Source organism: Etheostoma cragini, chromosome 19 (genome assembly GCF_013103735.1).
Source record: "Etheostoma cragini isolate CJK2018 chromosome 19, CSU_Ecrag_1.0, whole genome shotgun sequence".
Lineage (NCBI taxonomy): Eukaryota > Metazoa > Chordata > Actinopteri > Perciformes > Percidae > Etheostoma > Etheostoma cragini.
Genome location: NC_048425.1, coordinates 5311121 through 5323641, shown reverse-complemented (window position 1 = coordinate 5323641; position 12521 = coordinate 5311121). Strand labels below are relative to the sequence as shown.

At 39.2% G+C, this 12521-nt stretch overlaps 1 protein-coding gene across 2 annotated transcripts in view; it reads left to right on the top strand.

Annotated features, from left to right (window-relative positions):
- Positions 1 to 944: 944 nt before the first annotated feature.
- The window catches only part of actn3b (actinin alpha 3b), a 33716-nt gene continuing 22139 nt past the window's right edge, over positions 945 to 12521 (top strand). Inside the window, exon 1 of one of the 2 annotated variants that reach the window (XM_034901134.1) lies at positions 945 to 1237. In XM_034901134.1, coding sequence (XP_034757025.1) covers positions 1103 to 1237 — 135 coding nt within the window. In that variant the 5' untranslated portion in view covers positions 945 to 1102. The remainder of the gene's footprint in view (positions 1238 to 12521) is intronic. The other variant, XM_034901133.1, reaches the window with a different exon arrangement.

Here is a 12521-nt window from a genome sequence, read left to right as displayed (position 1 = left end):
TCCAATTTCCTTAGCTTAATAGTAGCACGATAATGGTAACCACAAATACTCACACAGTAGCTAAGCGTTTTCAAGTAGGTTAATGGACCAAGCTGAGTGTAGTTACATTTAAATGCCTGATTAATTATAATATACATCATTCTAGATTTCAAAGACACATCAAGGGTGACAAAATAATGTGTCACCTCGAGAGGATAGCAGTCTGGATCTGCTCATGTCAAGGAAATTAGTTCCAGCACAAAGTTGAATGGGATGGGGGGGGGATTTTAGTTGATTGTTAGATAAAATCTTTGCATCAACATGTTTACTGTAAATGACAAATCCTGATATAAACACAAATGATATTGTATGGTTGTTTATGCATATGTGTATATATTCCTTTTGATCTGTATTTCTTAAAATGTTGTGAGGCATTTTTCAGTCTGCATGCAAATCATGAATAAATTCATTTTTTTCTCATTAAAGTGCCTGAATGTCTTTTTATTCTCATTGCATATATGTATTGAGGTAATACAGAATGCCATGGATATTTCTTGATAGATTGCTGGATACCTTATAACTGATGATAGAAAAGGGGGTAGGGGGACGTTTAGATTATTTTTTTAGTAAGATTGACTCTTGTTTTTGAGATTTAGATATACAATTCTGTGATCCTGTTCTTTCGGGAGAGTAAGGCCTAGACTACAGAGGCCTGGGTTTGCAGTTCAGGGTCACTAACAGCAACAGGTGCATTGCACCGGCCATAAAAACCTCTCGGATGCGAGGGGGCGTAAATGACATCCCTCCACGCCACTAACTAGCCAGTGAACCCTGTCCGCAGGAGACTACCACGCCTTTTAAATCCTTTTAGGTTCAGAACCTGATACCCAAGCTGTTGGTTCCCATACTTATTGGGGTGCTGTCACGTGTGCCACGTTTGACCAGGAAAGTAGCACCGGGCCAGCAGGGTTTTCTGGTAGTGGGAGCACCACCTCCGCACAGGCACCTCGCACCAGTGGAGACCCCTCGTCTCAAGGTGGTTCTTGCCCTCACGGCGTCGTCTATTGCTGATTTTTTTTTCTTACTATAAAAGGGGACGTAAAGTCCTGACAGAGGCGGCACGATGACAGCTGTCGAAACCCAAGTCTCATACAGCAACTCTTACACGATTCAACATGAAGAGGCGTACATGACCCAAGAGGACGACTGGGACAGGGACCTCCTGCTGGACCCTGCCTGGGAGAAGCAGCAGAGAAAGGTAGGCTTGTATTAGGAGGCTCTGAGCAGGGGCTTACGCATGTGCCACCGTGCGTAATTACGCACAGTGTGACCCATGCCATCACCCAACAATGAGTAACTTTCAATGCATTTAACATGACAAATGGCATCGTTTTGGAGTCACTGGCTTCACCTTAATTGTGTAAAGTCTAAAACAGCCCAACATGACACTGGACATCTGCTGTCCTCGCACCTGGCACTTCAGTTTTACTGGAAGCTGCGTGGGCAGATATTTTAGGCCTTGGAACTTTCTCAGTGTTGTCTTTCAGTTACCCCCGATTGCCTTTGCGAAGACTGTCTAAATATAAGACCACGCTCCCCCAGTCTTTCGCCTACATATGAAACATAACTTATAAAATACACATACGTTAATAAGGGTCTTAACAACATTAAGCCAACCTGGAGCACAGCTCAACACAAGGGAGAGATATACTAGTATTTTTTCTTTTTTAATTTAAGTCAGTTTTCATCTATTTTAGACCGATGTAGGTCTAGTTCAAATGATCAACAATTTTTTTGTCCACGTTTAGTTAGTGAATGAATGAGTTAGTTTGTAAATATAGGTAAAAAAACTAAAAAACTAAATCGAGAAAATAGACTTTCCCGGATATTGTCAGCGATACTACCTGTTGTCTAGGCAACCATGTGGCCTTGCTTGTCTCGCGGAGGACGATCTTGACAGGTGCTTAAATTAGCTGTCTGAGCTAAAAGTCAACTGACGTATGCCGCCGCATAACTAGGACAGAAACAACACCGGCAAAGGTTAATACAGCTTTATTTTTTGTTTAAATGTTTCACCTGACATACTAGTTGTCCAGCCACCACAACGTTTCAGTTAATTGAAAGCTATTTTTCATCCCCTGGTTCGTTAGCTTCGCCATGGTAGCCATGTGGTATAACCATTTTCACAGTTACAGTCCATACTTTCCGTAGCTCAAGATGAAAGTAGTTGTCAGGAAGATCAGTTATCGTGGTTTAGAAGTACCATTAAGTACTAAGAGTATAAAACTATAATATTAAGGTTGGCACATATGTTTTAGACCTCCACATTGTGCAAGAATGCCGCAGTTCATAACGTTACACAGTCCAACTGTTGGTTATGTACCCATCATTTTCACATTTCAGGCCTTTACAGTGAAATCTTCAGTGAAAAGGCTTGAAATGTAAAAATAATGGCTAACATTACATATGAATCATAAAGCAAAGATGACAGGTCATTTGACAAAACTTAGCATAGACATTTCAATATCTTGTAAAGGCTATTCTTTATAGCTGTAGCAATAAAGTATTTAGTTTGTATTGACATTAACCAAACACAGATGGTAACTTATCTTGTGCAATTAAACTATTACAATATGAACATTTAAATATTAACACGTTAAAAACAAGCTTTTTTTTTTTTTTAATGTTTAGCTACTATATTAATGCAGATTTATATTGTAATTGACCTGTAGAAAAAGTTACTTCCTGTTCCGTTATCGTCTTTTATCTTTTGTTGGGTGGGCATAACTTGGAAGACAGGTTAAAAACATTTGTTATTACGAGTCAGATGTCAGTATTATTTCGCTATTTTGAGTCTTCCAGAAATGTGGGAATGTCTCTAGAACAGCTGGGAGTCAAACACACTTTTGAATGACTGCACCAATGTTTACTTTTAATGTTGCATACTAAGTTACAGACACCAATATGTATTTTGTAAAATCGCTGATCATTGTTCTGTTGCTAATTTATTATAATTGACATGCTCCTTATAATAAAGGGCAATCTGTCAATTGGTCATTTGTCAGCAGTAAAAATAATCCGACCGCTATATTTAAAGTTCAAAGGTATGCTGATATATTAAAGCATATGTGCTATAGTATATCCTTTTATTCTTTGCTGGATTCTATTTTTGTGCTCCTGACGATAATATAATAATATACTGTAATGTACTCTAACCTAGTTTAATCTCATTTCATCTCATCTAATCTAATAACACCTAATCTGCACCATTGTGGTGCATTAAAGCATAGTGCAGAGTAACAGCAGTATTTTTACCAGGCATGTTCAGATGTTATTTTGCTGTTAATGTTGTCACATTGTTCTGTCAGTGCAAAATGTCCCCCCCCACCCATAGAGCCAGAGAACGGTGACAGGCTGAGAGTCCTCAACAGATGGTAACAGAGAGAGACAGAGAGATGGCAAGGCTGGTAGATATACACCCGGGTTGGTTTCACAGACCTACAAATAAACATCTTCCTATAAATACTCTTCAACTTGCTCGGCTCCATCTTCTTTCCTTCCCTCCCTGCCTTCATCCCTTGCTTTCTTTCTCTCTTTTTTAGCCATCAGGTTGAACACTTCCTAATGCCACCATTCTTGAAAAATCCTTTGCACCGTCTGTTTTCTTTTTTCTGTTTTTCTTTTTCTGTATTAGAAGAGTCACCTTTTTACTGTCTCATGCACATGTTAATACACTGAATGTAAGACGATATAAAAGGCCTGGGTCTCACATAGCTAAACATGCCCCTCTCTTTAGTCTTCTCCTCTCAACCTCCTGGGGGAGTAGATCATCGCACTCCGTTGCTCTTCTCGGCATGCAACATCTAGCTTAAGGAAGTGATCTCACCCCATAAATATAGCCAGTGCATCATTTTGCAATGTAATGAATATGAAAGGAAATCTTTGCACCACCTGTTCTCTCGTCTATCCATGAAATTTCAGTGGAAAAAGCTGCTCGCCACTTGACACAGTAGTAAAGAAGACTGTATCAGATTCAACATCACTGTGTGTTTGTCAACACACAGTGATGTTGAATCTGATACTGGACATTAGAAATAGTGTGTGCTTGGGAGTGTGCGTGTTGGAATTGTACATCTTGACACATTGGTTTGTGTTCGTCATGAAGCTGCTCTTGTACATTGCTAGATATATTATTCATGGTTTGGTTTGGACTAGGAATTTGATTTTATAGGAGTTGGCAAAAATCGTGTTAGATATTGCATCCAGCAAATGGTGTCAGATGGAATGAGATGCGAAAGGACAGAGTGAAGAGATTTGGCTGCATCTTGTCAGCAACTGTAAGCCTAGAGATAAGAAGGGCTGGGTTGTCAGTTTAAGTCTGCAAACAGGCCAGATTGGAACAGAAGTAGAACATAAACTCCCAAAGCGTATTGATGTCTGTGTCACCCAGTTGCTGTTTTGACTGTCTAGAGAGACCTTACCCAACCACATCTACAAAAGTAGTGATCTTTATAAAGGGGATCAATGACTGTTTAAACACTAACTCTCACTTCCTAGGTCTGCACTCACAGGACCAATCTGTAATGATGAACACCTGGCTATTAATTAGAAATATGACTACTGTATTATAGTTAATAGATGCATGTTGGTACACAATAATGTAGATACTTATAAAAGGTCAATGCTGTGACTAAAGTCGTCTACTGTTTCACATAGTTTCTGTTCAGCTGCTAACTGACTGCTCACCTAACCAAGCCTGTGTTGGCAATAACCTATAAATACCCATTACATAGGGTTATCAGAAGGCTTATGGGCTCAGCTGACCTATTAGCCTTATGGTCAATGCTTATTGTAAACTATATACACATTAATCACAGACAAAAACCCATGTTCTTCTCTAATGTTTGAATCGTCTACGAAAGTGTAATAAATAGGCACCCATTGTTTTGTAAATTGTCATTGTTAGTTTTACAATTAAGTAAAAATAAAAAAACGAAAGGTGCAAGACAAAAAGTTAGAAAGCCTTTGTTTAGATGGCTATTTCATGTTGAAATGGCTAGTTAAAATAGAGATGAGTAACAACCCGCACGTAGTGGCACAAACGGCCTTCTTCAGAATACAGCCCTCAATACAATTATGTAAGGATTGCTGACAGCATTGATATGTGATTTGATTTACTAAAGCAGTAAAAGTCAAATGTTAAAAAAGCTAAGCAAATAGTTCATCCCATCATTTTGAAATGTTTGACAAAAGAAAATCTTGCCATTTTCCAAACATACACTGGAATTTGTTGAATTGCTATTATTTTAGATAAAATATTGAATTATTATTCTGTCTCATATGTATGTATCATATAAATTGAATAATAATGCTTATGATACATGCATCAGTCTTTCGGTAATTTTTGCACAATATATAATTATGAACATTTATTTCCCGGATTAAAAGTAATCCTCCTGCATCCTGATGCTGTAAAATATCTGTTCTATTCAATTGTACTCTGTTCTATTCTGTAGGGTGTAAAATGAATGAAGTGGCCAAAAGACTGATCATCGTCAGATTCAAGTGTTATAAAGTAAAATTCTGTATGGGATATTTATCCACTCAACCTAATGTAATGTCCCTGGGAGAGGAGAGATTTTTAAGGTGCCGTGTAATCAAATCTATTCTTGTCTAATCTCATTTTGCACTTTAACAACTCAGCCAGTAGTGCAGCAGCCAGACAAGGTCATTGATCCGCACCTACTACCTGATGTTGATGTAAGACAGGACTAAAACACTGTCTCTTCTAGGGATTACATGGACAGTGATTTGCATTTAAAGTAGCGTTATGGCTCTCTTTTTATACATATATATAATTATAGGCCTAAGCATGGTGTCAAAAAGGTTTAATACATATCATATTGGAAAAAGGAGATTTCAAATCTTTCCAATTGCAGAACAATTTTGCGTTGACGCCTAATAATGTTAAATGTCTTTCTATATATTGGTAGTACTACATAAACGCATTCTCTTTGACAACATGGATGCTTTTTTATTTTTTATTTGCACCAATAGTGAAGAAAATGCAGAATTCATTTGTAATTCAACCCATTAGATCTGCTTCACTGATTTGGGATCACTGCCTGGACTTGCAATACCTAATCCCAAAATGCAATTTGGCATCTTAGATTCCCTCCAATGACTCAATCTGTCAGGGTCTTGTGATTGCGGTGAGGGGACATTTACCCTGTTGAGCTGATCTCTTGATCTCTCAGCATATTTTCCCTCACGAGACCAGTGGAACACACACAGACTTCACTGGGCAGCTAAAAGGGGACCACCAAGCTATAAATGTGGGATTTTCTGATTTCATATGAACAAACAAGACAAGACTTACAGGGAGCAATGGGCTGGATGGAAACTCAGTGTGAGAAGATACTGGGAGAAATTTTGTTTTTCTATTTGACAAGGTAATTTAGAATGAAAGTAAAGCAACTTTTTATATCTTAAAATTACGTTTCCAAGATCGTTTCAGTGATTCATCAACTCGTAACAGGGTGAAAGGAACTAAAGCATTTGCTTTGCAGCTCTCTACCAGCTATAACCGCGTTATAAAAGTTTGCCAGATCGGGTAGCGGAAGTGTAGTTCCAATTAGATATAATGGGACAATTCAGCTTCCAACCTGTTGGGGACAGAAGTGGGAAAGTTACACAGTGTTGCTTTAAATCCAAGACACAACGGGTAGGGATGAGGTCATAGAAATTATATTATTTCTGTAGATGGCGTCTTCCTCACCCCCACCTGACTCATAAAATATACACAACTCATTTTTTATCTTTAACAAATGATTGAATCACAAGTAAGTTAGAATATTCTTTTTAGGAATCACGTTTATAAAGTCTAACATCAGTGTTAAGCCTTACTTCACTGCCTATAATTACTTCCAGTGAATTGGACATTGATATAATCAAACAGTGCCTCCAATTTGCCAAATTCGCCAGGTGAATTGTGTAAAAAATAATTGTGCAGAGCATTGTATCTGTGTTGTGCAATCCATGTAAAGAGTACAAGGGTTATACGTAAGTGGAGAGGTGAGAGAACTTGCAGTCATATCAAATAGCAGTTGCTATTCCAGAAGCTGTGTCCATGTAGGGAGGCTTCTATAAACTGCTTTAGTGCAAGAGCCCTGGGAGGCCGTAGGAAGGGCTGAGGTGTGTGTGTGTGTGTGTGTGTGTGTGAGTGTGCGTGTGTGCGTGCGTGACTGCGTGTGTGTGTGTGTGCATGAAAGTGTGTTTCTGTTGAAAGTTTAAAGACAGAAGTTCTTGCAGAGTTGTAATAGCGAGAGCAGACACACGATACAGCTGCAGTGTCAGAACCCACGGTGTGAAAGTAGAAATGACGATTGATGGGCTGTGAGAGCAGCCATCTTGATCTGATCAGAGCAATCCTGTGGGTCTGTAAATAGAATAAAAGATTGGATTAGTTGGAGAAAATTGCATGGTTGACAGTGGTGTTACTTCCATTACAGTTATATGTGCATTTCTGTGTCTATGCAGAGAAACCAAACTGTAAAACTAATAAATAATGCAACCTGTGTTGACAACAAATAAATCTGTGTTTAAGTTTATGCTGCACAAAGCAGTAACCATCCCAGTTTTAGTTATTCATTTTCTGTAGGCTCACTTCTGGTTTTGAAAATGAAGACTTGTTTATGAGGAAGCAAAACCCCCAAGCTGACAAATCGGTGACCTCAGTAACAAATGACACATAGAGGATACGTGGACGAACACCTACAAAATGTCAACAGGTTCCTATTGGTGTCTCAAATGCCGCATTAATGTTGACCAGTCAGTCAGTTTCCTGTAGTAATGAGACAAGCTGAACACAGAACTTGTCCTTATGAAAAAAAATCAATGTTTAGGCTGAATGATGGCTGCATGCAATGAATATTTATGGGTAGCAGAAGTTTCAGTCATCTGCTGAGATGATAGGGCTCTTAGAATAGGACTGAGTTTATGAAGATATAATTATGAACTTGAATGGCTGAAATATCTGCAGATGCACCAGTTGAAATATCAAAATGTTTCCAGAATGCCATTATCTTTGACTTTATCTAACCTTGAATATGTGTATGTAACTTGTGTATTTTGCTTAGCTAACATGAGCAATTACAACCACGTTCCTGTTTGTATTTTGTGCCGTTGAAGAACGACAGAAGCCATGGTTAGAGCTGTTTCATGCAGCAGGCACATGTGGTGAATCTGGAGTCACTTCAGTTTCACAATGTACAAATACATGGTGTGAAATGTAGCAGGGTTGACAGCCTTCAGTTTCACACATCCAGTAGGTCCTCATGCTCAAGGTTCCTGTTAAAATGGAATTAGCTGACCCTAGATCTGCCGGGGCAGTTTGCCTCTTATATCAGAGAAAGAACTTGCCTTCTGAAATTAGACACAGCCCTCGTCCTCCCACCCCTGAGCTGTCCTCCTCCTCAGGCCAGGCGCACTGTCATAAATCCTCTGCAACCACTTACACCAATTTGTCTCTCGTGTCAGTCTCTGCAGTTCAGAGCTCATTAAATGACAAAGGAAACGCCATGCTGCTGCGGTCAACCATGAACCTGTACACTCACCTTTATTCTCTACCATCGATCATGCACTCAGTCAATTCATCTGTTGACTTGTGTAACAAGAAAGAGGGTAATAGCAGTATTGGAGTGAACAATGAAAGATACGGATGCCCTGTGTGTGAACGTGTGTGTGCAGTGCAAGCTGAAAATTAGGGTTATTGCATACAACCTCACTGACAATTGATAGGTACTGTGGCATGGAAAATTAATTTTGAGCCTGTTGGTTAGGTCACAATGTCATCATACACAATAGTAAACTAACAATTACAAAAATAGTATGTTCTTGTTTTTTTCACCCATCAAAAACAATTGATTTTTCTTTCATGAAGATGGCATAGTTTTATTTATGCTGGCAAAGTGGCTTTAGAGATGGCAATGTTGGTCTATAGGCCGGTCCGACACTTTGTTCAGTTCGATTCAATTTTATTTATGGTATCAATTCATAACAAGAGTTATCTCAAGACACTTTAAAGATAGAGTAGGTCTAGAACACACTCTATAATTTACAAAGACCCAACAATTCTAGTAATTCCCACAAGAGCAAGAATGTAGTGTGAGTGCCGAGGGAAAAACTCCCTTTTAGGTAGAAACCTCGGTCAAAGCCAGGCTCTTGGTAGGCGGTGTCTGGGTTGGGGGTGTAATGAACAGTGGCAGTAACAGTCACAGTAAAAGATAATGGAACAGTGACCAGAAATAGTGTGTAGTAGTTCAGGGCACAGCAGGACATGGCAGGACTTTGCAGGGCACTTTGTTCTAGACTGAAATGCCTCCACAACCTTTGGAGGGATTGCCATCCAGTTTTGTGCAGATATTCATGACTTCTTGACAATGAATCTTCTGGTGCCCCATTAGTTGGAACTTTTATGGTTTTGAGTGAAAAACATGTCACATATAATGGAACATAATGTAATACATGTCAACGTTTCAACTAAAATACAACATTGTCATTTCGTGCATGTTTGCTTTTTAACTTCAGCATTTAGCTCAAAGCACCTCTGTAGCTAAGTACAGCCTCACAGAGCTGCTAGCATGGCTATAGACTCTTATGCTATGTTCAGACTATGAGTGATCTAGCAACAAAATAGCAAAGCAGCAAACCGTGACAAGCTACATTGTCATTGTTTTTATCAGTATTACTCAAACGCTTGTTTATGTGTTGCATTCCCATGTGCAGTGCACAGAAATCTAGCATAGTGTCAGCTAACTTAGCTAAAAATAAGACATATAAGATAAGTGCAACAACTATCCATTGTGCGTTTAAAAATGTACCTCACATACATACCTGGCATTCCTGTGATGACCGCCACCCTCTGCCAAGCTGCATTTCTTTTATTAAAGTTGCGTTACAAGGAAGGGAAGGGTAAATCAGCACTGGGAACTGGTCATGGTGCACCCTCCCATCATGTGCAACTGCGATCTCTCTAATCCATCAACACTACAAGACAATTCTAAATCATCTGCCCCCCAAATTAGGCTCCAAAATGCCTCTTCATTTATTGTGATATCATTGCGTTTTCTGTAAACAATTGCTAAAGCTTGACTTATTCCCAATGTTAAATCCAAAAATGTGACAGATGTGCCACCGTATTCCTACTCTTCGAATGCTGTCAGCGCTTCTGACAAGTGTGTGTGTTTGTTTGTGTGTGTGTGTGTACGTGTGCTTGCGTGCGTGTGTACGGAGACAGTGCTTGAGGAGCATATTGGTAAGTTTTGGCTTGCAGTTCTGGCTGGCATCATTAATCTGGAAGCACGGGAACCATGTGGCAGAGGAACATAATGCAAGGCAGCATAATGGAGCGGAGCAGGATACAATGTTTTTCCACACTGAGCCGAAGCAATTAATATGAAGTCGAAGACAGATGGTTGTGTCAAAACAAGTGATTGACTGAACCAGGTTAGCCATCCGTTCCCTTGAGTTGTTCAGCCAGGGACAGAAAACAAATGGAGCTCCTAGGTTGTAGATAGTGCAGGTTTGTCAGTACACAGTACCTGTGTATTCATGTGGAGCAAGTCCATTTTTTTTTGTCATAACCTTATATCTTAGAGCACAGTGACACTCAGTGTGTGCTGTAAATTAAAATCAGATGTCTTCACAGAGTTGTCCACCTTAAATTCCTGCAGGTGATGTTGTAGCGCAGGTGGTAGGTGATGTTGTAGCGCAGGGGATAGCTGATGCTGTAAACACAGCATGGCGTTGTGGAGATACGTTTCAGAAAGAAGCCTAACATTATATTCTGTCGGAACAAAACTCTTCCTTAAATCTTTAAAAACATTAGCATTGTTCTCACTGTGTTTGTGGGTGGAGGACTGTTGTCTTTCAACACACTCTCCACCTGTTTTCACACCAGCTAAAATCACTTGTGCCTACATTATATCTCACTGGCATCTGGCACAGAGTTGATACACATACACACACACTTTAACTAGAAGAGGTATCCTAGGCCTTTTATCCTCTAACACGGACATAAATCCATGGGTTTGGACTCGGGCCTTGCAATTGATGCCGGTGGTGGCCCCGTTGTCAGCACGGTCTGTGGGACATTAACCCGTTAATCCTTCATAGAGAAGAAAGGCTAATAGATTGATGTTGGGGATTTATTCACTTACAGTTTAACCTGCTGAGAATGTAACCTGTTTACATAATATTATCAGACACGAGAAAGCTTCTTTCTTTCTTCTTTCTGTATTATCTAAATTGACCTGTTGATAATCAGTAGGGAGACATTGCCTGATTTCTGCTTTATTTTCACTTTCATTAGCTTTTTCCTACGAATGCATAAGATGACATATCTTAAAAGAATTACTTCACAACACCGTGAATCGACCCAAATGGAAACATCTGGGTAGCTTAGTGACCTTTGCACGTGGTTCCTCTTTTCAATAGCAAGGAGTATTGTTTTTGGTGTAACAATTTTAAATAAGTTAGTCACCAAGCTTATTTCTGAATTCTTTATAATCATCTCAAGATTTAGTGGTTGGAAACTACTGACCTAATTATTAACCAATAATGTACTAGTACAACATTCTTCAAAATAATGCTTCATTTTTCACAGATGTTGGCCTTAAAATATGTAGTAACAATTTGGGGTTTTAAGACTACACATTAAGTCAATTGTTGCATTAAAAAAAAAACATGAGTAGTAATAAATGTATCAGCAGTAGCAGATGTGACGTCACTAAATCTATTTCTAGATTCTCTTCGGCCACACCTGTTGTGTGTTGTGACTCCTCTCCCCTCTCCTTTCACGATGGTCCTGTCACTTTATCGGCTGTGGAGAACTTGTGGAGGAATTTAGGGCGATTGTTGTCCACAAGAGACCCCTGACGCATGAAAGTGACTCAGACATGAAACCAGTCAGAAAAACTAACATGATACGTGAGTGATACAAGTTCTGAAAGCTGCCTTTGAATTTTTACTTAAATAATGTAGTTTACTTATTCTTTGATCAGATGGTTTTTGATTTGAAGTCTTTTTGGACTATGTTTTTGTTTTCAGACAACAAACATTTGATATCTATTGTTAAGTTAAATAGAAAGTGATTTATTTTGATTTATCTTCTTTCCTAAATCATACAGAAACTCAAGCACTGGATCCACACTGGCGGTGTTGAACTAAATCATTGCATCAGTGCATCGTGATTCAGACCTGGACAGTTCTGCATCTATGTCGTGACAGACCGTAATCATTGCCTAGTGATGTAACTTGTTGTTTTTCCGGTCGCGCCTTTTTTCGTTATTGCCTATTGTCTGCTGTGTTCAGACTCCGCCATGTCTAAGAAGTGTCTTTTAGTAAGAGCAGATACAATAAAAAGGGGGTTTGTATACTGCATATCTGACTGCTTGAATTTGTTGCTGAAACCGTGTTGAGGTGATGCATCGTGATATTGAATCGTTGACAACAGTGAAGACTCACACCCCTAGTCCACTCAG